A 27,955-nucleotide genomic window follows, 5' to 3' on the forward strand; every position below is an offset into this window, starting at 1 on the left:
TAATGTGCGTAGGCTCCTCCATGCAATGGAGAACCTAAATTGCACAGTGTTGCTGATTTTGTGGAGAAGCCTGTGTGCATTCAGCTAAACGTGCATTCCAAGTGTGCATAGGTTTCCCCTTAATACCTTCTGCCCAGCATGTGAAGGTCTTAGAGTGGAGCTGGCAGGTATGGGGATATTGTGGGTGGAGCCAGGTGTGTCTTTTCTTTCCTCATCATTGCAAGAAGACAATGGGGTGAGCAATCCTATCAATTTTAGCTTTTCACAGTTTCTCATTTTTCCAGTCTTAATTTAAATTTTCTGCATTTCCAGTTGATTTTTTTTTTTTAGTATTCAGCATTCTAGTGAAAATTCTCCCTAATATACATGTTTTTGTATGCAGTTTTTCTCAATATACATGTTTTTTTCAAAGCAGTTTCCTTTAATATAAAGCATTTTTCTTATTTTCACTAATATATGCATTATATGCTTTTTATTCCCACTTTACATCTGTATATACATTTTGTATATATTAAGCAATGCTGGAAAGGTACATTTCAAAATTCAGAGAAGTGCAAATTTTGAAAAATGGCTTTGTTTTGGTTCACATATTGTTTTGGGAAGTGTGAATTTGTTGGTTTGTCTTTAAATGCAAACTGAATTGAATTTCTCCCCCATCCTAAATGATGGATAAAACCATATGTAATGAACCCCCTCCCCTTTCTGTGCACCTGCTGGTGGGGGACTAGAGACAATAAAACCCTAAGAAAATGAAGAGGGAAAAAGTGTATAACATATCATAAACTACATACCCTTCAACATTTCTCGATGAATGATATTTTCTAGTTATTTCATTTATTTATTTAAATTTTCTATTCTTCATTTTTTTTACAGTTTTGCAGTATCATTCATAAGCTCACTTCATATCATTTCGTTCTCCGAACCTTTGTATATCAATAAACTTATAAAATCATTTAAATTAATAAAAAAAAATTCTCGATGAAAATAGGGGCATAACTAGCAAACTGGGGGAGGAGGTGGGGGAAGACCCTGTTCTGTATTATTCTGGTGACTAACCCTTCAGTGAGGCATGTTAAATTGAAACAGAAACTAGGACTTGGTCATGCCTGGCTAGTAGTACTAAAGTGCAAGAGATGCTCCATCTTTTTTCTGGAAGGACTGTCATGACTGAAAGACAGGCAGAAATGTAACAACTGTCATTTCCCCAGTATAGAAATACAGATTTGGGAATTATTGCAACTTCCTGTGAAATGCACAGCTTTTAAATATAAAGGAGTCTTGCAAGGGATGCAGGGGAGATGAGTAAAAAATAAGGAAAGGGGAACTGTTTTCTGGATGTACCTCGGGTTACAGGTGCTTCGGGTTGCGTGATTTCGGGTTGCACACTGCACCGAACCCGGAAGTACTGGAACGGGCTACTTCCGGGTTTTGGAGCTTGCGTATGCGCAGAAGAGCTAAATCGCACTTTGCACATGTGCAGAAGCGCCGAATTGCAATCTGCATGTGCGCAGACATGCCACTGTGGGTTGCAGACACTGTGGGTTGCAAACGTGCTTCCCGCCCAGATCACATTCGCAACCTGTGCGTCCACTGTATCTTTAGAGGAAAGTGGGAGGTTTCATTCCCTGACAAGCAACCATTCAGTGGCCATATGTGAGAGGCAAAAGTGAGCAGAGTGACAGGTGTGACTCTTACCTTTGTACAGTAGGCTAGATTCTAACCATACAAACAATGCCTGATTTAGGGTGCTGCAGGCAGTTCCCCTGCAAAGGGCACTGAGCCAAGGGGGCTCAAAATTGAGAAGATCCATAATTGAGAAGATCCATTTTGGGGCACCACATTTTGGCCTCACACAGGATACCACATCAAGAAAGATTACCAAAGTTTGCCTCTGCATGGAAACATCAAAGTTTTCTATAGCCCCACCCAGTATCTCCAACCAGACTAGTGAGAGGCATTGGCGCAGTTCAAAGACACATTCCAGCCAGGTGAAAGCACTCAAGGATGGTGAAGGCGTGGCCTGAGGAGAGCAGCAGAGCCTGGGAGACTCCTGAGGGCTGGATATAAAGGTTCTTCACTCCTTTCTTTAGCACCATCTCCATATCTATCCATGAGTCCCATAGAATGAGCTGTGAAGCTTATTATTGGTGGGAACAACTCTCTTTCTATAACAACTTGAAGCATAATACCGCATGGCACAATACTAATCATGACATCATGCAAGTCACTGCAGCAGTTTGATCTGCAGCAAGTACTGTACAATAGTTGCTTTCATTCACAGGCTGATTTCTGGATATCAAAGGCTCAGAGGCAAGCCAAGCAGGGTTTTTGGGGTGGGGGTGGGGGGATGGGGTTGTCAGTTAGCACACCAGAGATCATAGAATCTAAGTTGGGAATGGGAGGGACCCCAAGGGTCATCTAGTCCAGCCCACTGCAATGCTGGAATCTCAGCTAAAGCATCCATGACAGATGGCCATCCAACCTCTGTTTAATAACCTCCAAGGAAGGAGAGTCCACCACCTCTCATGGGAGTCTGTTCCACTGCTGAACAGCTCTTACTGTCAGAAAGTTTTTTCGAATGTTTAGTCATAATCTTAGTTATTATTTTTAACCTCTCTGAGCTCATTCTGGGCTTTAGCCAGCCTGACTTTCCCCCTGCAACTGTTGGCTACTCAGGTATACTCCTTTGTGATTTCCCTCTTCCTTCTGTTTCTTATACATGCCATTCTTAACTCTCAGTTCATCTGTAAGCTCCTCATGCAGCCACACCTGTTTCCTTAAATGCCTCCTACTTTTCTTTCTTGTTGGTATTTTTTCTTGTTAGTATTTGGGTCTTCAGTATTTCTCCTTTTAGAAACTCCCATTCTTCTTGGACTCCCTTCTTATTGAGTATTTATGACCATGGGATCACAGCCAGTAGCTCCTTCAGCTTGTCAAAATTGGCTCACACGGGGATTGAACCCGCAATCTTGGCATTGTTAGCACCATGCTGTCACAGTCCAATGCCCATCAGCCTCAGGCAGCACAGTCAATGTCCAGGGACAATGGGAGTTGCGGTCCAGGAACATCTGCATGTCCACGGGTTTCTCCATCCCTGTCCTACATTCTCACCTGAGATGGAACAAGCTTGAAAGGCTAACCTGCAAAAAATAAGGGCAGCTTTCAGTAATGAAGAATACAAAGCTAATAACATACTGAAAAAGAATCTCTTCCCCCCATATTAAAGATATAGTCTTCATCAGTTCTGAAAATGACTGCAAAGTGATCTAGGATTGCAGGTTTTTAAGTATGCAATAAAATATGGGTGCACAGAGAAGTTACAGATGTGGCCTTGGGCTACTCAGGAAAGATATTTGCCTGTACTGAAGATTTGTCGTCTTAAATGGTCTCCTGGATGCAGTGGGCTTTTTTGTTTTTTTTATGTAAGTAGCTTCTCAGTTTTGGCATCTAGATTGGCTAGTGACAAACAGGATTGACCTTTAGCTGCCAGTTGATTACATTTTTGTTTTAGGATAATGGAGTGTCAGTGCATTTTAAAGTTACTGTTATCTACCATCTGTTTTTATTTTCCTTTTATCTGCTATATCCCCACCCTTTATTGTATTAATTTTTTTGTGCCTAATTTTTGTATATATTGTTAGCCACCGTGGGTGAAAGAGCAGGGTAAAAATGCTTGTAAATAAAACATGCCTGTTAAGAAGTATATTGTACACTACCTGCTGAGCTTGTGTATCATCACTTACGCTGAGAAACAGGAGATGCTTTTCTTGAATAATGGATCTCTTTCTAGACTCCCGACACACCAACCCCCCCCCCAATGTCCAAAAGTGTGCTGTCAAAGCTTTTGCTTTCTTACATTCCCAGAGAGAAATCTTGAAATTCTCTCAAGGTGGAAAAAAAAATCTTTCTCTCCACGTTCCTTCCTGGAAGATATAGTTCTCAAACTGGTTTTAACTCTAGTTCCAAATAAATGAGCAAATATCTGTGTGACTTTCCAGTTTCCCTCTTTTCCTCATAGAGGATTCCCCCGACTCCCATTGCAACATGTCAACTGCTAATTAACAGCATGATCCTAGACGGTTCTACTCAGAATTAAATCCCATTAAGCTCACTGGGGCTTACTCCCAGGTAAATGTGCATAGCATTGCAGCCTAACCCATTTACAAGGCACTTGGGATCAACTATTGTAAGCTGTTGTCTTCAAAATTATATTAAATTTTCTCTAACTCATTTCCTTATTATTCCCCAATGGAAATTCCTAAACAAACATGTCTTCAGCGGACAGTAAAACAATTTGGATGGCAGAAATCCAATTTTTGCTCTGTCTCTCTCTAAGTGGCTTGGTTATGTAGAGAAATAATGTAATGCTTTATTGTCCAATTAGTTTGTTCTGTGTAACAAAAGTGTGGCGATATGTAGCGAAGTACAAAGGAAACCTGTTAGAGAGCTCATATTTTCCTCCCACAACTTGAGGATTTCCCTTCTCTGTTCTGCTCTTAAAGGCGACTCCACTTCCTTCCTGACTTCTTTGTTGGGTAGGGTGGTCTCTTCGTTTTGCTGTGAGGGAAAGGTCATCTGTTTCGTAATGAATAGCCACTTACAGGTATTGTGGAACAGTATGGTTTGACCCTTGAAACTCATTGAGTAATAATTCAAAAACAATCCAGTGGCTTCATCAAAGCCTATTTCTGTTTTCCTTTTTGCACCTCTTCTTTTGTAAATGCTTCACACAGGCTTTAGAGGCCTGAAGGACATGCGTCATCTAACAAAGCAATCCAACATGTCTACTCAGGCACTGGAAATTACAATTATCTCCTATTACACAATGCAGTGGTGATCAAATGTTCATGAAGTGGTTCTTATGAGTGTGTTTATTTCACTTATTATCACTGAATGAGATTTCTGTAATTGATCCAGGTATTTTGCAAGTTAGCCTCTATCAGGACTGGACTTGGGTTTTTTTATCCAAGAACTGAAAAAACAACAACAGACACACGCATAAAGAAGAAAAAGAGTAACCCACCCATACCCAGTCCCTAGTTCAAAAGTTACCAACCACCCTCTACTTTTCCCTTCAGAAAGTTTTAAATAAACTGTCAAGTGCTGCCTATAGTGTCATAAAGGTAAAGGGGCCCCTGACCATTAGGTGCAGTCACGACCTACTCTGGGGTTGCGATGCTCATTTTGCTTTATTGGCCGAGGGAGCCGGTGTACAGCTTCCGGGTCATGTGGACAGCATGACTAAGCTGCTTCTGGCGAACCAGAGCAGCGCATGGAAACGCCGTTTACCTTCCTGCCAGAGTGGTACCTATTTATCTACTTGCACTTTGACGTGTTTTCGAACTGCTAGGTTGGCAGGAGCAGGGACCAAGCAACAGGAGCTCACCCCGTTGTGGGGATTCGAACTGCCGACCTTCTGATCAGCAGGTCCTAGGCTCTGTGGTTTAACCCACAGCGCCACCTGCATCCCTATAGTGTCATATTATGGGTGTTAGAAAGCCCATGTGATTGAATGGTAGAATACACATTTCGACAAATCATTAATCAGATGAAACCCAGCCTTGTGTTCATTTCACGAAATGACAGTGTGACTTATTCAACTTTACAGTAAACAGCGCCACTTCAAGATCAATATTTGGGTACCGTACCATTTCTGGAGTGGGGGCGTTGATGCAACCTTTTCCCATGGCGGGGGACTCTCCCACGGTGTTCCCTCCACTTGATGTGGGAGTAATGTTTTGCTTCTGTTCCACGGTAGGTGGAAGAATGAGAGGGAATCCTCTGTGCTCTTTCATTTTGAGTACTTTCAGTTTGAACTATGTAGGTTGTGCTTCTGTGCAATATGATTAAGCAGTCTTTCAACTGTGGATATTTTAGAAATGGATTTCCCTGAACGTGACCTTTTGAGATATATATTTATCTCATCAAAGCACTTTGTCCTGTGATTAAGGCTGTGGTTAATGTATCGTAGCACCAGTGAGTATCTTGACTATGGTGAGTACCTGAAGATTTCTTTTTTCTTTACTTCAGTTCTGCTTAGATACATAGTTTACAGTTTTTCAAGTTTTTAAATAGTTGCTTTTATTTTTTTAAAAATATGCACCTTTACAAAAATTACTTATATATTTTAGTTTGAAAAATGAAGCACTCAAAAATCTGTGCATCATTTTCTGATCATTGGTTGGTCCTGATAAGGTATTATTTCATTTTGTTTGTGAGTTACTTATTAGCTAGATTTTCAGTTTCTTCTCTTTTTTCCTTTCAGACCTAAGTATGAATATGGTCAAGGAACATCAGCAGATATGCATCTCTGTAGAAGCTGTAGTGTAGACAGTTTTTAAGATCAAACAAAACTTAGTATAACAATTATCCCAAACATATAAACCATAATGAAATACAGAGTTAGGTGCACTTGTTGTTAAATCCTATGTATATCTACTCTGAAGTAAAACCTATTGGGTTCAGTGGGGATTACTCTCAGGTATGTGGGTATCAAATTGTAGCCTTAAACCATTGGAGCCATAGTTCCAGTTCTATAGGTCTTTACTTAGATGTAAGACCAACTGTGTTCAGAAAATTGCAGCTTCGCTCTGTATTGGATTATGGCCATTAACTTGGAAGGTATTTGCACTCATATAAACATAATTGACTGCAAAGAGAGTGTGCTTAAAATTGCATCATAAAACACATGTAATACCTGCTGGAGATGAGTTAGGAGGATAAGCAAATTGATTGTATTTTGTTCAATAAACCATCACACTATTAAAAATCAGTTGAGCCCCTAGGTTTTAATTAGCTGAAATACAAATGGTTTAGATTGTTGACTGAGGCTCTTCATTTGTTGCTTTTAAACAATACAAAATAACAATAATGGTTTATTATTAATAATAATATAGTAAAAAATTCAGTAATGTGGTTTTTGTTTTTGGTTGCTACACTTATTAGATAGTATGTAATTTTAAAAACTTCATGCTGGATTTTTTGGCTAAATTGTGTGGCATTTCTCAAAAGTCATATTCTCAAGGAAGTCAGATGTCATTTATTTTTGTCTGCTTGATAAAAAGATTTGAGCTGTTCGACAGTGGAATTTGCTGCCAAGGAGTGTGGTGGAGTCTCCTTCTTTGGAGGTCTTTAAGCAGAGGCTTGACAACCATATGTCAGGAGTGCTCTGATGGTGTTTCCTGCTTGGCAGGGGGTTGGACTCGATGGCCCTTGTGGTCTCTTCCAACTCTATGATTCTATGATTCTATGATTTTAAACATAGTTTTCATTACTTCACCAGAAAATAGTTTTAAACCTTTGCACATTTTAACATACCGTAGCTAAAATCAGCTCCCTATTACATGTGAGGCAAAGACTACCGTGGGGTTGATTTTCATGCTAATTGTATTTCACAGACTGGTCTAAGAACTTCACAAACAGTATATCAGTAATCCTTAATTAAGTGTGTGTAGGCAATAGTATCAAGACATGTAGAATGCTGACGTGTATTATAAACTCTGTTTTTGCGTACTGTTTATTTTCACTGTCTTTTGAATGCTTTTTCAATATATCATTTTAAACTGTCTTTTATCAATATTATTTAATTAATAATTAAGGTATGTCTGTAGAATTATGCCCATATAATAATGTGGGATGGTGCTGAGTGGTTTGCTTTATAGCTGGAGAAGGAGGCAGAATTTGAATGGGGAACTTTCTGATTATTTTAGCCGGTGTGTGCACAAGCACACATCCCCTTAACCTGCGTATGCCCCACTTGACCACTTGACCACTTGGATCTGTGGAACTGACAGGGAGCTGCCACATAATACTTCTTCTGCATTTGTAATAAAATGCCACATTCAGCGTGGCAGCACCAAACTCCGGAATTCCCTGCCTATTGGCATCAACCACATTCTTTCACCGTATTCTTTTCATGCCTGCATAAAACATTTTTTGTGTGTAGGCAACACTATCTAGACATGTAGAATGCTGATGTGTATTATAATCTCTATTTTAGCATACTGTTTATTTTCACTGTCTTTTGAATGCTTTTTCAATATCTCATTTTTAACTGTCTTTTATCAATCATATTATTATTATTATTATTATTATTATTATTATTATTATTATTATTATATGCTTTCAATCAAGCAGTATGTAAATGTTGCAAAATAAAAACAAAACAAAGTGGAATTCAAATCATAAAAATAGCAAGGTGTGCAAATATACAGTGATACCAGGGCCGTTCCACAGTGGGGACCAAGGCAAATCACACTGTGTACCTCCCCATGCATTCATCTCTTTTCCCCCCCACCGCCACCTCTACTATCCCCATCCTTTTCATGGCAATGGTGGTGACACAACTTACTTTCTGTTGTGTTATTTTGGGGAGCGTGCACAACTTTAGTAATTCTGGCCTCTGTTCCCCCTCTTCTTTACATTTTGTGCACTGCTTTAGCTGAGACAGTTCTACCAAGACCTTCTGCTTCATCTCTCAATGGCTTTATCACAGATCCCAAGGTGGCTGCCCCTCTTTGCATCCCCAGGAATGGATGGGGATGGAGGAGCAGAAGGTTCTCTCCCTCAGTGCAGTACAAAATCATGTCGCAAGAAGGTAGAAAAAGATTACAACTTTATTATCCCCTCATCACACATTTTTAGTGCCAGCTCCTTTCATCACTGTTTTGATTGAGAAGTGGTGCAATTTAATGTGATTTTGCACTAAACTTTCAAGGCAATATTCCTGACTGCGGATGAGACGGTGTTCACATCAAATGCGCCAGTAGGATAACAAGACCAGACAAGATGTACTTTAGACATGCACAGGAAGACTTTAAAAGCCGAACCCTGTATAGAAGAGTTATTCTGGCTTGAAAAGTATATGTACATCTTACTAACAATCTTGTGATCTAGTTGTTATCATTCTCTTGTTATTGTGGCAGTAGCAGGATTGCCTTTTTGTCTTCTTCTTTGACTTTTAAAGTCCTGCAAAAAACCTTGGGGGAAAAACATGTCTTTCTAATGTTAGCACTAATCTCAGGTTGCTCACCAGGGCAAGACAGTTTGAGTGTATAACACGAATCATGGCCTGGCTGCACTGGCTGCCGATTAGTTTCTGGACCCAATTCAAAGTGCTGGTTTTGACCTATAAAGGCTTAAATGGTTCAGGACTGCAATAACTTAAGGACTGCCTTTCCCTATGTGAACCAACACAGATCCTGCAATCATCATTGGGGGCCCTTCTTCATTTGTCCCCCGCCCCCCCCCGGTGAGAAGTCCGAATGGTGGCAACACAAGAATGGGCCTTTTCTGTGGTGGCTCCCCATTTGTGGAAAGCACTCCCTGGAGAGGCTCGCTTGGTGCCAGCATTATATATTGTTAGGCACCAGGCCTTGGGCTAATTAAACAATATATGAACTTTTAAACTGTGTTTAGGGGGGTAGTGTTTCTGTTTATTACTATGTTAGGTATTTTTTTGTGTTTTTATATTGTAAACCACCATGCAATTCTCAGATGAAAGGCAGTATAGTAAGTAAGTAAGTAAGTAAGTAAGTTAGCAAGTAAGTAAATAAACCCTCTCCCCCTTTTTTTAATTATTAGAGTGACCAGGAAGGCTCTTGGAAGTTTCTTGATATGCATACCGGTCATCCATCGGATTCAGAAAGGTATTAACAGATCTACACATTTTATTTCACTTTTTGTTGAAGACTTGTGATACCTCAAATAAACTGAAACTGCTCTTTTTTAAAAAAAATAAATAGTAATCATTCTATTATGGCTCAAGCTGGCAAATATTCTAAAGCCTGAACTATCAGATGTTAGTGAAACTAGATTAACTGTAACAGGTGCCAAGAAGTGGATGGATTCTGCACAATCTATCAGTGAAATAAAAGAGAAACAAAACTAATGTAAGGGTGTGATTGAAAGACACCAGTTCCTGATTTATCAGCTTCCGAGACTGCAGTGCACAAAGCACGTGTGCCAATGTGCTTAATCCTGTCTATTCACATTTGAAGTGACATGTAGCCTGATCCCGGGCAAGTTTTCTTGGTGTTAGCCTCCACTGAACTCAGTGGGATTTTATTCCAAAATAGCTTTGTGCAGGATTACAGCCTAAGTGATGTTCATCAGATTATATATTTGAGATGCATGGGCATGTGAGATTTGAACCAATTGTCAAGGTGACTTCATAGCAGGGGGCTCCTCATTGGATGACTGCAGCTTCAAATCACTAGCTGCAGCACTTCTTAGATCATTTTTGGGGTTCCCCCTCCATCTTAGTTTTCCATTATATGTGAACAGATTCTCTTCCCTGACTGCTTTCATCATACATGGAGATCTGAAGCAGCTCTAATTTGCTTGTTTGTTGTTGTTGTTGTTTAGACGTTTAGTTGTGTCCGACTCTTCGTGACCCCATGGACCAGAGCACGCCAGGCACTCCTGTCTTCCACTGCCTCCCGCAGTTTAGTCAAAAATTTGCTTGCTTAGATATCTGCATTAGTGATTCAATTTTTCCACACTCCTGAATATGTAACACCTCATTGGCATGGCAAAATTAGGCCCCCATCAGTTAGCACCTCTCAAGAAGACTTTCAGGAAACATTCATAATTCGTTTTGTAGCTTAAGATGAGAGCAGGAGGTAATTATTTTGGTTGGGCATAGTTGTTTCTGACTGGCTTATTCACTGTGAATTATGACTATTTTAGTCATAATCGTCATAATTCTGTAGAACAGATCATAAACAAGGCAAGGAATTATGTTTATTTATGTTTATTATTTTATTAGAATGATTTACCATGCCTTTCTGCAGTCAAGGCACCAACCACCACATTATTAATTTTTAAAAATATACAATTAAAAAAAGAGAGAGACAACATTCATGTTATTGTGAAATTATCATCCCTGCTGGAAATAACAAATGTCACTCTGATATTAAATTTAGTTAGGTGGTATTGTGAACATGTGCCCTGCCTCTAAAGTATCACCAGGAAGAAGAAAACTGTTCTAGGTTGCGTCGCCTTAAGTTGTGATGGAGATATAAACATGCCAAGAACATGTATTAATATCCATTTATTTATTTATTTTTAAATCTAGAAAAATAATTTAAAAAATGGTATTTCAGAATAAACTCAACATATTCCAGCAAAGGTCAGCTAGAGAAGATTAAAAATAGCTTCTAAAACTGATAAAAACAAGAGAGATCAAGAAGGAAGAGTCCTTGCAGACCACAATGCAGGACTCCCCCTTCCGTGGTGTGAACTGTCTATCACCACTCCTGTAGAAACTTCAGATACAGGTCAAGGCTTAGACTGCATACACATTCCCATTAACTGTGCATTCATTGCACTTCACTGCTGTTTTGGGAAAGCAGTGCACACAGGACACTAGCCGCCACCTATATTAATCCTGTGTATTCTAGCCTGTCATCTCATATGATCTCCCAGCCTCAAAGTAGTCCAATGTAGTCCTTTTCTTGCTCTTCTATGCATAGTTCCTTTAGACGGCAGGAGCCACAGCAGCTATAGCAACAGTAGGCATGCACTGAGCAGATGTGCACAAATGAAGGCTATTTCTTTTGGCTGGAAAAATGCAGCTCTCAGTGTCTCAGAATTCAATACACCTTGGTTATTTGCCACTGTCCCCAGGCCACAGCAGGGGGGAAAGCTTGTTGGCTCCTACCATTATCATCTTCTTCTTCTTCTTCTTCTTCTTCTTCTTCTTCTTATTATTATTATTATTATTATTTTCTATACCACCTTTCATCTGAGGATCACAGGGCAGTTTAGATTATAAAAACCACAAAAAACAACATAGTAACAAACAAAAACAATAGCCCCTTCCCCACAGTTAAAAAGGCCATAGGTTGTTTGATTAGCTAAAGGCCTGGGAGAGGAGGCATGTTTTTGCCCGGTGCCTAAAGATATGTAATGAAGGCACCAAGAAAGCTTCCCTGGGGAGGGCATTCCACAAACAGGGAGCAACCACAGAAAAGGCTTGTTCTTGTGTTGCCACCCTCCAGACCTTTTGTGATGAAGGCACACAAAGAAAGGCTTCAAATGATGATTGCAGGATCCAGGTGGGTTCATATGGAGAGAGGTGGTCCTTGAGGTATTGCGGTTCTGAGCTGTTTAAAGCTTTATAGGTCAAAACCAGAACTTTGAATTGGGCCTGGAAACCAGTGGCGTAGCGTGGGGGGTGCAGGGGGGGCCGGCCGCACCGGGCGCAACATCTGGGGTTAGGGCAAATCCACGGGTTAGGGGGCGCAAATCCACGGGTTAGGGGGCGCAAATTACTTGCCTTGCCCCGGGTGCTGACAACCCACGCTACGCCACTGCTGGAAACTAACTGGCAGCTAGTACAGCTGGGCCAGGATTGGTGCTATATGCTCAAACTGGCAAGGAAATAGGCCACTGAATTCTGCACCAGCTGAATTTTCTGAACCATCAGCAGCTCCACGTATAACACAGCACTGTTCTATTCCAAATGTGTCATTTCACAGCTAAACAGCTGCTGACAATTAACTGTTCTTTAAAAGCATCATTCCTTTTTTTCATAAGGGGAACAGAAGCATGGAGGCGTTTATAGGGTTGAAACAGGATTGAATGAAACCTGCTCTTATTTTCTCTTTGTTGTGCAGATCACATTCTTAATTGCCGTGCTCACCCTACTTCTCCAAGCAGTGAGAAGTTCTAGGGGTACAGCATTTGGTTTCCTTTCCAAGGAGGCCACTGGAAGGTTATGGACATTTGCAATATTTGCACTTGTTTATGGATATACAGGTTGAGTCTAGGTGGAGGACCACAGCCTAGAAGCTTTGACATCCAGCCAAAGGCTACTAAAACAGCTAGCACCCAAAAATGCTGTTAGCTTACAGATTCCAAAATACAGCTCTCTGCCTTTATCCATCTCTCTCAAACTTCAGTCTGTTTCCTTCCAGACAGGCTGAGTACACACAATAATTTAAAGCACATCCCGTGTTTAAGAATTGTGGTAACTGTACTTCACCCCTCACAGAGCTACAATTCACAGCACCCTTAATAAACTACAGTTCCCAGGATTCTTTTTGTGTGTGTGGAGAGGTGGGTTTTAAATGAATGGAGTGTTCACAGCCATAGAAGCACCTTGTCCCCTCTCCCTGGCTGGATTTGAAGCAGGAGATCTGGATCAGCCATCTTCTCTGACCATCACCTAGCTTCTTGGGTCATTTTAGCTTCCATGGAGACACATCACAGGACTATCAACAATATTTGGTCAGTTCTAAGAAAATCAGTAACACAGACACAACTGTTCTCTGCTGCTCTAGTAGACAGGAGTAGGCCTAGGCTGTGTACACATTTAAAGCACATTCCTTCTCTGCAATAGTTATTGGCACTGTAGTTTATGTTTCACAGCGTTACAATTCCTAGAAACCCTTAACAAGCTACCGTGTCCAGAATTCTTAGAGGGAGAGAATGTGCTTAGAATGCGCTTTAAAGGTATAGTAGGACATAGCCCTAAAGGGCTTACATTACAGGAGGGTTGATGTTGGTTGAACACTAGGATCATCTTTTTGATGGAAAGAGCAGTCCAACATTGGAAGCAATCACCTAGGGAGGTGGCGGGTGAGCTTCCTGCTACTGGATGGCTTCAAGCAGGCTGAATAGCCATCTGCTGAGGAAGCTCTAGTTCTGGATTTCCTGTCTCAAACAAGGGGTTGGACTAGAATGGCTTACAATTCTTCAAGGCAGGCAACCACAAATCTGTTTTGTTCTATGTCCCACCGCCACCACTGTAATAACAGCTTCAGTAATCCTTTGCCTGAAATACCCACCCACGGTGACAAAAGCATGTGTCAGGCCCCTTGTCTCTGGAATTAATTTCCTCTCAAGATGAGACACAGTTAGGGTGGGTAAGGCTGTATGCCCTCTTTAGAAGCCCTTGTTCATCATTAAACCTTGTGGTACTTCATGAGTGAGCTGATCACAAGGATGGCACAGAACAAGTTTTTCCCATTTCCTATTTGAACAGAGCTGTCTCTGTGCAACCAAGCTCCATTTATATCCCACCTATGATAGTATATACAGCCTACCTCCATTTTGTCTTCCCAGGAACCAGGGCAAAAAGTGGGTATTGAGAGCAGTGGTCAGATTCTAGAAGGCTAGGGCTCATTCTCTCATGTGGAAACCCTTTACCCTTATCCTAGGCATGTAGGACCTCTGCATATTTACCCAATGGTAAAGTAACTCAATGGTTACTGTTGTTTTATAATTTGTTGGAAGCTGCCCAGAGTGCTTTATTATTATTATTATTATTATTATTATTATTATTATTATTATTATTATTACACCCCTCCCTATATTCTTACTTAACATGTTCCAGAATTAAAACCTTGCTTTGAAAATTGATATTGAAGCTAACCCCAGATGAGTCATGTCACCAGTTAAGTCCTGGCAGGGGGCACAGTCCAAATACAGTTAGCAATCATTCTCTACCTTAAGGATGTTATCAAAATTAAGTGGTGGGGACAAATCTATAAAGATAACTTAGTCCATTGCACTTCAAATCATGGGTAGGTTATGGTTATGATTACAATTACAATTAGGTTGTGTTCTCCAAATTAAGGTGGGCTATGTTAGTAGCAGCAGCACTATACAGTGGTACCTCAGGTTACATACGCTTCAGGTTACATACGCTTCAGGTTACAGACTTCGTTAACCCAGAAATAGTGCTTCAGGTTTGCTTCTAGATGAGAACAGAAACTGTGCTCCGGCGGCATGGCAGCAGCAGGAGGCCCCATTAGCTAAAGTGGTGCTTCAGGTTAAGAACAGTTTCAGGTTAAGTACGGTCCTCCAGAACGAAATAAGTACTTAACCCGAGGTACCACTGTACTCAGCTTATTCCTATTTGTTTTTGGGAGGAGGAGAAAGCCAGAGAGAAAACAAGGGTGGGGGATGAGAGAGAGAATGAGAGAGAGAGAGAAATGACTCATATTGTAAAACAAAAATAAAACTGTCCATTTTTTCAATTTGGGACTAAAGGTGGGTGGAAGTCTATTGGCTTTAACCAGAGCACTTGCAAGATTTTCTGCACTCAGCAGTCTTCACAGATGAATTCAGGTTGTTTGGATAGCTAAAGATAAAAATTCTATTTTGCCATTAATCTGCAGGGAAATGTCATTGTTTCTTTGGTTCAGTCACAATGCTGCACCTTTGAGATGTAGCAGTTTGAAATCTAACTTCAGTTATACACCCATGGATACTCTTGCCACTTCTCTTCCAATGTTGCTGTCAACTCTTCTTATCTCAGTGCAGATCTGAGGTTTAGATTCCACTTCACACGTTTCTCCGTGCAGGCAAGCACACACTCAGGTGGAGGTAGGGCTGCACCCAGATGCCTGCCTTTGCCTGAAGTGATAATGTCAGGTTGTAACAGTATTACTCAGATGGAGGTTGCAACTTTAATAAGCAGCCTCTGTGGGAAATCACCTTCCTAGAGTGGAACTGTGTACACACTGTGACATGCATGTTTTATAAAACGGACAAACTCCTTAATTCAGATTTATAATATTTTCAGCGAATAAAAATCTGTATCACTCCTGGCAATAACATTTCCTGTTACCTTTCTTGTTGAAAAAACCAGCCAATGTATGCACCTGGCAGCAGTAACAGTGGCCTGCGTTGTTTTATTGCTTGTTGTGCTGGCCTTTCTAAGCAGCTGAGAGCTAAGACTCGTGACCTCCCAGATATAAGAAACTGGTCACTTGTCTTCTGTGCCATTGCCAGAACAACTTCAAATTTACTTGCAGATGAGTCAATGAAGAGATTTCTAATATATTTGCAAATACATGTCCAAGTAAGCCCATTGATCTCAGTGGGACATTCATCTTTATACGTTGGCACTGGATTGCACCTTTACTAGCTCTGACCTGCACAGGCTGCCATGGCTTTTCCTCTGCATCTGCCAAAAAGTACCATGTGGCAGGCAGGCAGGCTTTCCCCTGCACTTGTGACACAGACACAGGGACTTAGAGTGCTCCAAGATGTCCACTCAGTACTGTAAATGTTGAGACCTTGCAAATGGGTCAGTTGCAATATTTTAATTTTTCCTTAACTTTTCACATTTCTCTCGGACAAGGGCACACAGCAATGTAGGAAGCTGTGTTATTCCAAGTAGTCTGTTGGTCCATCTAGCTCTGTATTGTCTATATCCAGGCCAGCTGTCTACCAGCTCCATCTGGTATTCAGGCTGAGACCCTACCTGCCCGTGGACTGTCTTGCCAGAGTGGTGCATGCTCTAGTTATCTCCCGCTTGGACTACTGCAATGCGCTCTCCGTGGGGCTGCCTTTGAAGGTGACCCAGAAACTACAACTAATCCAGAATGCGGCAGCTAGGCTGGTGACTGGCGGCGGCCGCCGAGACTACATAACACCAGTCTTGAAAGACCTACATTGGCTCCCAGTATGTTTCTGAGCACAATTCAAAGTGTTGGTGTTGACCTTTAAAGCCCTAAATGGCCTTGGCCCAGTATACCTAAAGGAGTGTCTCCACCCCCATCGTTCAACCCGGACACTGAGGTCCAGTGCTGAGGGCCTTCTGGCGGTTCCCTCACTGCACCAGAACCAGGGAACCAGGGAGAGGGCCTTCTCGGTAGTGGCACCCACCCTGTGGAATGCCCTCCCACCAGACTTCAAAGAGATAAACAACTACCTGACATTTAGAAGGCATCTGAAGGCAGCCCTGTTCAGGAAAGTTTTTAATGTGTAACATTTTAATTTATTTTTAATCTTTGTTGGAATACACCCAGAGTGGCTGGGGAAACACAGCCAGATGGGCAGGGTAGAAATAATTTTTTATTATTATTATTATTATTATTATTATTATTATTATTATTATTATTATTGGGCTGGTGCTACGATTAGGCCATTTAAGGCAGCCACCTATGATGCAGACCTCAGAGGAGTACAGTACTGAGCTTTGAGGAGCCCATTTTTATACATATTAGTTTTTTGTTATATTGCAAATTTCTGATAATATTTTACTTTTATTGTATATTTTGAAAAAGCGGTATCATTTTTTTGGGAAGTAATTCATACATTAGAATTTTTTGAGGTGTGTGTGTGTGTGTGTGTGTGTGTCTGCAAGTAGTTAGCCTTGCCCGGGGCACAGAATAGTCTGACACCAGCATTGACTGACTACATTGATTGGCAGCGGGTCCTACATTGCAGGGGGTTGGACTACATGATCCTCAGGTTACCTTCCAACTCCTCGATTCTATGATTCTTCAGGGTTTCAGGCAGGGAGTATGTCCCAGACCTGCCCGGGGAAGGTGGAGATTGAATTTAAAAATTCAGATTAAATGAGTGAAAAATGCAGGCTGGTATTCTGATGTCAGTGGTGCTATATGGATTTTCCAAAAACCTGTATGCATGAGGACTACTGATCCCATTTGGAAACATATGAACATGCAGAGAAGCATGCATAAGATTGGGATGTTAGGGGGGAAAAAACTTGTTTGTTTTTGGGGTGACAATCACTTCCAAAGTTCCTCTCTTTCATGGCTGATTTTTCCAAAATAGAAAATGCTATGTAGTTTCGTTCCACCCACCTTTGTAATTCCAGTGTTTGAAACTAACGGTTGCATAACAAGCACAAAGTAAGAGGTGAAGCTTACTGTAATAACTGCATTTGAGAGAAGCTTCACCTATAAAATTTTGACTAGTCATGCAGCTGTTACAAGCAGAGGAGCCCAGCTAGAAAAAAGTTGCAACTCAAATACTGCACAATTGTCCAAAGGCTTTTAAGAAATATTTTCAATTGCACTGAAAGTCAGGCCCCTGCCTTTAGAAAAGAATATGTTCTCATATCCCCAGACAGAAACCATCTTTGAATTTGTTGATGAATATAGAGTTTGGTTATCTAGTCACAAACATAATGAAGCAGAAATCTGCTCACAGCAAATACTTTTGTTTTTGAATTCACCTTAGAATGTTTTTAAATAATAGTTTGGTTGTTTAGGTAAAGTGCTTTCCTGACTAAATTGTGAGTGCCCTCTAGACTTTAAAAATAAGTACTGCGGTATTGTTTTTACATATACAGTGGTACCTCTGGTTACGAACTTAATTCGTTCCACAGGTCCGTTTTTAACCTGAAACTGTTCTTAACCTGAGGTACCACTTTAGCTAATGGGGCCTCCCGCTGCTGCCCCACCGCCACCATGCAATTTCTGTTCTCATCCTGAGGTAAAGTTCTTAACCCGAGGTACTACTTCAGGGTTAGCGGAGTCTGTAACCCGAGGTGTCTGTAACCCGAGGAACCGCTGTACATTTCATTAAAGAAAACTTAGAAACTAAGAACAGCTTCACACATGTTCTGTTACTTGCCCAGAAAATGTTTCTGCATAGCTAACAGTATAAAATCTATATGCCTGGTAGTCAGCTGTGTAGACTTTGTGTTGCTTCTTACAAGGAAGTACCTTCCCTGCAGAAAAAAAGGGTTATCTGAATTGATCTTAACTGGTTTACTGAAACATGGAATGGTGCAAGCAACTGTAGTTTTCTTAGAAAGCTTTTTTACAAAAGCTTTTTAGATAACTTTTCCCCCTCAACTGACCTTCCAGGGCTGATATTTCTTAGGTGGGTGATGGTCAGAATTACGTTATTTTGTAATTTTTTTTTTTAATGGGAGTGTTGCAGAGTATTAGTTATAAGGTTTTTTGTTTTTTTTAAAAAATGTATTCTTCTATTCTTATGATTTATTCATTTTTAGTTTAAGTTACTTTGGATGGACATTTGCCCAGAGAAGCAGCTTTAAAATATTTTAAATTGTAATTAAAAATGTGTTGCATGTCTAGGTCACTGGTTTTCTCTATGTAAAAAAAGAGATCTCTGGGAGAGTAGCACATAGGCAGCATAGGCAGTAGTGGTTCTAACAGATCCATTGGTCTGTCAGGCATCTCTTTAGATCACCCATCACAAATCTTTTACCCGCCAGAGGTTTGGACAACAGCTGGAGCCAGCATAGTAGGATTTTCTCCTATTTTTGTCCCATGTTAGAAAACTGTTTTCAAGCCATTGTGCCCCACACATTGTTTTGCTGGTGGTTCTGACATGATTCAAAAAGTTCAGGACTGTCTAGTAAAGGAAATGATTTACATGTATATTTGCTAAGGCAGAAGTCCTTAAAATGTTACCTGGAGAAGGAAAGGAATATTTCCTGGTTGAGAAGGTGTTACGTAATTCAAACCTTTACAAGGCAGAGTGGGAATTTCCTGGATTGCACCTGTTAAATTAAGTAATGAGGAAAGTAAATGAAGTGTCATCCCTACTTGCAAACTGGACTCCAACCTCCTTTATCGAGAAAGCCTTTTTAATCATTCTTTCAGATTGGATGAAAAAATTCTTAGCTGCACATCCCCTCCCCAGGAGTGATCACATGAAAGGGCATGGCCCTTTAAAATGCTGGCCTTCCTCTGTGGCATATGCCCAGTCCTCTAGACTTCAGCGGTATGGCAATCTCATCTCATAACTTGTCCTTTCTTCAGTCTTTGTTGGTGCAATTTATGTGCCCTACCCCAAATCTCTCCAAATCTCTCCTCTTTGTTACACATTGTTTTTATCTGGGAACGTCCACATATTCGTCGTGGAGTTGCTTGCTCCTGTTGAAAGATAGGTGGGCATGCACAGTTTTGAGACACTAGCCTGTTATTTTGCTTTGTTTTGCCAAAATACGTGCATTTTGTCTTGGGCTAGGCCTGTCCTTTTAAGGTAGGGCACTGAACCTAGAAGGGACGTGGGTGGTGCACGGAAACACCGTTTACCTTCCCGCTGGAGCAGTACCTATTGATCTACTTGCACTTTGACGTGCTTTTGAACTGCTAGGTTGGCAGGAGCAGGGACCGAGCAACGGGAGCTCACCCCATTGCGGGGATTCGAACCGCCGACCTTCTGATCAGCAAGTCCTAGGCTCTGTGGTTCAACCCACAGTGCGTAGGTCAGTATTATTGTACCCACACTGCAGATCAGGAACTGAGGCTAGAAGCAGCTTGGCTATGGCTACCAAATTATTTATTTACTACATTTACATCCTGCTTTTCCTCGTTGGAGCTCAAGGCAGCATGATTCCTCACCCTCCATTTTATCCTCAAAACAACTACATAATGGAAGCTCATCTGAGAGGCTCAATTTTGCCTCCCAAGCTTCATGGCTGAGTGGGTATTTGAACCCAGGTTGCCCTGGCCATGGCCCTAGTCCAACACTCTCACCACTACACCAGAATTACTGAAGCAGGATTTGAGGAATCAAAAACTTCCCTGTCAGCAGCCATTTCATTGCATAAGCTCCTGTGTCCCCATGCTACCTACAGGTTGGAAATAATCAGGGATTGCTTATTTTTTAAAAATCCATATAGGATTAAGGTGCCAGTCTACAAATTGTGCTCACTCATTATGTAAACAATGTTCAGTTCAGTCCTATCTCAGCTGAGTGACTGCTTTCGTAATTTAACCTCTGACTGCTTCCAAATGTCATCAGGCCTACTTAATGCAGCACAGTACACGATACTGTGCAGGAGAATTACATTTTGTGCATTAGGCATGCTGACAAGCTGTGCGAAGTTGAACCACATGCTCCTGATGGACATGGATGAGAGAGTAGCGATGATGACTGTACTTCTGGCTCATGTTGAGAGTCATGTAAAAATCCTAATTAACGAATAAAAAAGTGAGTCACAAAACATATAACCTCCGGGATCTTAAAACACATGTTTCTGAAGTTTATCTTGCAATTTATTTTTGCAGTGTTCCCAGGCATGCAATTTTATTAGTCAAGTCAAGTCAAGTTAAAACGGTAGATGAGTGCCATATTTCTCTCTGTGTGTGACTGAGCTGTAACTTTCATGACAGAGAGGTATTCACAGTGCACTGCCAGTGAATTGCAATACATTGCAGAGAGCGTTGGCTACAGAAACCCAGGTTCAAATCTTTTTCTCTAATCTGAATTTTATTTTGTCACCTTCTTCAACCTTTCAGGTATGAATCAGCCCCAGGTGATGGGAAGGGATTGGATTAGTTTCCCCCTTTTCCTCCTGTTGCCACATTCTACAGATTGCCTTGCTTTTCCTCTGAAGCCACATCCAGCTTTTTAGACTCTGGTACTTGTTACATGCCAGAATGTAGTTTTACTGGTCATACCACTGAAATAATTGTCAGTTGAGCACAATCTAATATTTCACTTAATAATACATGCTTAAAATACACTGCCCTCTTAATATTTACCCGTATGAGCTGGGTAAATTAGTACTCTGAACTAGTTTGATAAAAACTTCAGTGATATCCCCTGAAAATAATTAGCACATCGATTGGAGGATAATTTATTAGCAGTCATTTAGAAGAAGCAACTTCACGCCAACAGCCTCCACACATCTCGCTGTGCTTCAGTTCTTCCTAGGGTTTCCAATTAAGGTGGGGAAGATTTTAAAAGCCTGGTTTCTTTTCTCTCAAACAGGTGAACAGACAACTTTGGGGCTGGTTTCTGCCCCTAGACTTCCAACTCATAAAACTGATTGAAACTTTGGTTTTACTCCTTGCTCCATTGCTGGTCCTGTCATGGATTGTGTCCCAGGATCCAGATATTTTGTTAATAATTTCAAGAGCCAGCAACACCAGCTGCTTCCATAGCCATCTCTTTCAAAACTATTTTATAACAAATCAGTCTGCACGTACAGAAGCTGGAAAGCAGTTCTTATCCAAGTGTGTTTATATATACCTGTGTGTATAATTGCCAAAATTTTAACAGAAAAATACACCAAATCAGAAAACTTACAATACTTATATATGTTTATTCCTTTTTAGTGAATATTTTAATAAACATTTTAATTCAGTTTAGTAATAGTTTATATGCATTTTAAAATCAAAAGTATTCATGATATTCCTGGCCTTAGTCATAAGGCCAGGAAGGAGCTTTTAGTCTTTCCTTCCCCTTGTTCTCTTTTTATACACCCTAATTTACATATTTCTCCTAGAAAAGGTCATCTTTTAATTAACAGATGAGCTTTTCAGAATTGCTCTTCTTTTACCTAGCAGATTAGCTTTTTGGAGCTTGATGAAAATCCAAAAATAAGATTTAGCAAATAGCATTGATGATTGAAAATATCGTGGATTATTAGTAAAGAGTAGCATTTCTATACCTGATGCATATTTGTCAGTTTTAGAAGATAAAGCGTTTTTTCCTCTTCCTTAACTAGATGCGACAGCACAGAGCTTGATGATGAAATAAGGATTCTGATAGGGAAGAGTGGTGCTTGGGAATCCTGTAAGAAGCTGGAGAGCAGCTCACATCCCCTGAACGTAAGCAACTTTCTTTCCACTTTGTCATTCTTGACAAGCTGCTTTTAATCATCACGACTTGTACTGTGCCGTTGTATACAACTTCCTTTATTGCTTATATGATGGGAACAAACACTTCATTATATCTCCCCTCTGTAGTTGCTTCCTGATTTTAGGGGAAACACTTGTATGAAATGTCATTACTTTTCAGGACTTTAAACCATCATCACCACATCAGTGCTTTCACATGGGGCAGTGATACACCAGTTTTATGCTACTCATTTGCCTATGATCAAAAGCCAGAGATTCAAAATTAACAAACAGTGTCACTGATGGCAAGATTGTTATCCCACTGGTATTTCATATTTTTAGGAATGGTGGCAATGCTGGGCCATCTTGTTCTGTTCTCTGTTTTTGAGGTACGCAGCACCTGCACAATTTCTCTCCCTCCTGTGGCAGACAGGAAGGTAGGTCTCAGGTGTGACTTGGAGTTCTTCTTGGAAGAAAGGTTATTCATCTTGGCACTCTGGCTGATGCAGTTTTTGGTCTCATCATTCTAGATTTGTCTGGCAGGGCAAGAAGCCCAGAATAAAATTTAAAATATTAACTGATGCAAAGGAAAGAGGTGGATTTGCCCTGCCAGACCTTAAACTTTATTATGAATCAGCAGCATTTTGCTGGCTGAAAGAATGGCTGCTTCTTGAGAACACAGACATTTTGGATTTAGAAGGTTTCAATAATGTTTTTGGGTGGCATGCATATCTGTGGTATGACAAGGTTAAAGCACATAAAGCATTTAAAAACCATATTGTCAGGAAAGCATTGTTCAATGTCTGGATAAGATACAAAGACTTACTTGAAAATAAAACCCCAAGGTGGTTATCACCGATGGAAGCGAAGGCTCAGAAAAAGCTCAACATGGAGGCCAAATGGCCGAAATATTGGGAGATTCTGGAGCAAGAAGGAGACAAATTGAAATTGCAGAGTTTTGAGAAACTAAAAGATAAAGTGCGAGATTGGCTTCACTATTATCAAATAAGGGAGGCTTACAATCTGGACAAGAAAATTGGCTTCCAGGTGGAAAAATCAAAATTGGAAACAGAACTGTTAGATCCCAAAACTAAGATACTATCAAGAATGTATAACTTGCTGCTGAAATGGAATACTCAGGATGAAACGGTAAAATCTGCTATGATAAAATGGGCACAAGATGTTGGACACAATATTATGTTCGCTGACTGGGAACAGTTGTGGACCACAGGTATGAAATTTACAGCATGTAATGCCTTAAGAGAGAATATTATGAAAATGATATACAGGTGGTACATGACACCAGTCAAGCTTGCAAAAATCTATCATTTGCCCGATAATAAATGTTGGAAATGTAAAGAGAATGAAGGTACATTCTTTCACCTTTGGTGGACGTGCCCAAGGATTAAGGCTTTCTGGGAAATGATCTATAATGAAATGAAAAAGGTATATAAATATACCTTTCTGAAGAAACCAGAGGCCTTTCTCCTGGGCTTGGTCGGCCAATTGGTGCCAAAGAAGGATAGAACTTTCTTTATGTACGCTACAACAGCAGCAAGAATACTCATCGCAAAGTATTGGAAGACACAAGATTTACCTACCCTGGAAGAATGGCAGATGAAAGTGATAGACTATATGGAACTGGCGGAAATGACTGGCAGAATCCGAGACCAGGGAGAAGAGTCGGTGGAAGAAGATTGGAAGAAATTTAAAGATTATTTGCAGAAACATTGTAAAATTAATGAATGTTAAAATGATGTCGGATTGAAATGAAGCGGCCTTAGCAACAAGGTTAATAAGAATATGTAAAAATGGATTGATAACGGATGAAAATATAAAGTTATAATATGTTGAGATATAGAATTAAGATAAAAATAAAGAGGGTAAGGATTTGCTGAATTAACCATGTGAACGGGAATACAAAAAAGGGAGGTGTGAGGAGGTTGGGGAAATAAGTAAATGAAATCTAAGATATGAAAAGATTGATTTGTTTTTTAACTATTTTCTATTTATTTTTTGCATTTTTATTTTTTTGCATTTTTTTTACATGTATTTTTGTACTTTTTGTATTTTTCCTTTTTCTTCTTTTTTACTCTGTAACTTTTTTCTTTTTGTAAAACTTTAATAAATATCTTTAAAAAAAAACAAAGGTAAAGATAAAGGTAAAGGTACCCCTGACCGTTAGGTCCAGTCGTGACCGACTCTGGGGTTGTGCGCTCATCTCACTCTATAGGCCGAGGGAGCCGGCGTTTGTCCGCAGACAGCTTCCGGGTCATGTGGCCAGCAGGACTAAGCCACTTCTGGCGAACCAGAGCAGCACACGGAAACGCCGTTTACCTTCCCGCCGGAGAACTGCTAGGTGGGCAGTAGCTGGTACCGAGCAACGGGAGCTCATCCTGTCACAGGGATTCGAACCACCGACCTTCTGATCGGCAAGTCCTAGGCACTGCATGGATCAGGGGTGGGGAGATTGTGGCCCTCCAGATGTTGTACCCTGATTTTCATCAGCCCCAGCCAGCTTGGTCAATGATACAGGGTTATGGGAGATGTAATCCAGCAACATCTGAAGGTTCATGGGTTCCCCATCTCTGTCTTAGACACATAAATAACACCACATGCTCATGTATTCCTAGCTCTCACCCAGAAGAAAAAGAGCCCAGTGGTTCCAGAAACTTGAAAAACCAATACATGGAGCACGTATGATATTTTGAATAAGAAGCAACATATTGCTAGTACGTAGAAAGTAATTTTTTAAAAAACATGGCACTTTCCACTAAAGAGGCAACACAATTACTAAAATGCTGTTACATACTTGACTTAGGTTATTTGAACATTTCACAATGTTACATTTCTCATGTCTCTTCTCAGTGGTTCTCAGGTAACTCTTTTCAAATGGAATTGTATAAGAGAAGGGAAACAGCAGCCATTTTGCCCAGAGATCATTCATTCGTATTCCACTCAAACTTAGTGGAAGCAAATCAGGATGAAAGCTTAATAAAGAGGTCATTTGAGAGAGCCCTAGGATCAGGGAGTCCTGGGTTCAAATCTCCACTCAACCATGAAGCTCGCTAAGTGAACAAACCTAAGCCGGACTTTATCTCTCAGCTCAACCTTATAGGGTTGTTGTGAAGGGCAAGGTGTCCTGAAGTTTGGGATAAAAATGGATTAGATAAATGCTCATCCCTTTTTGTACTGCCACAGTTTTGGTTTAGTTTATTTCCTCACCCTCAACCCCATTTCTTTGGCTTTAATACATGGCTTGGAGAGGAGAGATTCAGCTCTTTTTGCTTGTTTGTTTGTTTGCTTCCTTGCTTCATTTCTATGAATTGATGTCATGACCCACCTTGGGGGTTGAAGTGTGGGACATAAATATTTAGATAAAGAAATGAATAATTGTTCCTTGATTCCCTTCTGTATCTATTTACCCCTGACTGCTATTGATGCAGCTGGGTCGCTTCTCTGGTGGTACAAAGTGGTTGTTGTTACTATCTTCTGTTTATTTTAAGTGTTCTTTTTTAATTAAAGGCAAATTTTAATGTACTTCACTCTAAAGAGAAACAGTGTTTATATTTAAGGCAAAATCATAAAGTAAAGAAGGAGACAAGCTTTTACATAAGAACATAAGAAGACTTGCTGGATCAGGCCAATGGCCTAATCCAAAATGTTTTAACCTAAAATACATATTTTAGCCTTTATTATGAATTTTTGCATCCATCTAAACCTAAAATATTTATTTTTAAAAAATACAGTGCACATGTTTAAAAATTGTTTTTTTGTGACACAATATTCAGGAAGTATGACAAATGAAGGATAGCTGTGTTCCAGATTGCATATTAATCTAGGATATATAAATTGGGCCAGTTATATGCTGAATATCTGCTTTAAACTCAGAAATAACTGAAAATTGCACATTCAGTCCTCAGATATTAAAAAAAGCAGGAGAGATTAGAGTGAAGAAATGTGAAGTTAAACAGAGGCCAGTTTATTTATAACTTGTATAAACTGAAATGCAAAATAGGTGGGGAGGAGAGAATATAATCCAGTAAAAATATATATGGGGGAAAGTGTTTAATAGATTGCAAAAGTTATGTGCTATGCCCTGTGTGCTTGAAGTTCACTTAGATCAGATTTCATATAGCAACACACTACCTATCTACTTCAAAAGAAGTTAACAACATGTTGTATTTTTGGGGGGTGGGAGAACAAAACAAAACAAAACAAAACCTGTACTGCCTTCTGCCTGAACAAAAATACCTGGCTGCCTTCAATTTCCCTCAGAAGGCAGGTGAATCACACAATTCGCTGCATGTTTTTGAGGGTGGGATCCTGGAGTGTTTATCTGAGTCTTCTTGATTTTCTTCTGAGGCCCTTTTTCGCAAACCCATTTGGGAGCACAGTGGGTCTGCATGCCTTTCTATAATGTTTACAATTTCTGAAGCAGAGAATTCAGATGACATCCCATAAACCCAAAGGCTCTTTCAAAGCTGTTTTCAGGACTTATGTGTAAACAAATTCCCTCTGCTTCCTTCCCCCTTTTTTATACAAACCAGGAGATCTTCACAGGGAAAATAAAACTAGGCTTAAAAGGTACCACATGACTGTGATCTGTTGTGAGAAGCTAATGAGACTGTGAACATCTGCTTCATGCACCAGTAATTGCATCTGTAATGGTTTTTCATTACAGTGTGTTGCGATATCCTAGTCCTTTCTTGGGGTGTAGTGATCTTAATTATCCTTAAGTTAAGCCCACTGTATAACTTGAAGAGAAGATTCAGCTATCAATCCTTATGAGAACAAGATAAATGCTGTCAGCTTTGTTTCCCTCCAAGACATACACAAGCAAACTCTATTGGAAAGCTCCTCTAATAGAAAAGCACATTTGTTCTCATATGAAGTTTGATTCCTGACATATGCTGTTAAGGCTTTTCAGGTATCTTATTTGTCTGTGTGCATGGAACCTTAGAAACATTAGATGATAAATCTTGAAACTTTAGAAGATAACAATGTAGAAGAGTTTGGATTTGATATCCCGCTTTATCACTACCCCAAGAAGTCTCAAAGCGGCTAACATTCTCCTTTCCCTTCCTCTCCCACAACAAACACTCTGTGAGATGAGTGGGGCTGAGAGACTTCAGAGAAGTGTGACTAGCCCAAGGTCACCCAGCAGCTGCATGTGGAGGAGCGGAGATGCAAACCCAGTTCACCAGATTACGAGTCCACCGCTCTTAACCACTACACCACACTGGCTGTACAGGCTGATACACCTCCCCACATCCATAAGGATATGGTTGCATCCAAAGCAGGCCAAAAACATAATTCCTTTTCCAAGAGTTTCTTGTATTCTCTTAGTCCAGTAGAAGATATGGACAGACCAGCTTTCAATGAGAATATTCTGGAATCCTGGGGCTCCTCCAGATGACCTTGATTCATCTTGATTATGCAATGCCCACCCTTTACTGAACCTTCATCCTGACTCACTTGGGCATATGTTATATGTCTTCCCATCAGTCACTCATTTATCCTACTCTTTTAAATGCATTTCCCCTTTCCCTAACAACAAAAAATGCAATTTTTAAAACAGCAGCTACGTTGCACTGGTCAACCTTCATCCACTTGAATTGCACACACATTTTTGGGTAGGC

The 27,955-nt window shown here is 40.4% G+C and overlaps 1 protein-coding gene across 1 annotated transcript in view; it reads left to right on the top strand.

The window, feature by feature from the left end:
• The first annotated feature begins 9,587 nt into the window (after positions 1-9,587).
• TNIP3 (TNFAIP3 interacting protein 3) overlaps positions 9,588-27,955 on the top strand; it is a 62,901-nt gene continuing 44,533 nt past the window's right edge. The window contains exons 1-2 of the mRNA XM_083571617.1: positions 9,588-9,647; positions 22,202-22,304. Coding sequence (XP_083427743.1) covers positions 9,616-9,647; positions 22,202-22,304 — 135 coding nt within the window. The 5' untranslated portion in view covers positions 9,588-9,615. The remainder of the gene's footprint in view (positions 9,648-22,201; positions 22,305-27,955) is intronic.

This window comes from Podarcis filfolensis (assembly GCF_964270895.1).
Source record: "Podarcis filfolensis genome assembly, chromosome: 9".
In the NCBI taxonomy this organism is placed as follows: Eukaryota; Metazoa; Chordata; class Lepidosauria; order Squamata; family Lacertidae; genus Podarcis; species Podarcis filfolensis.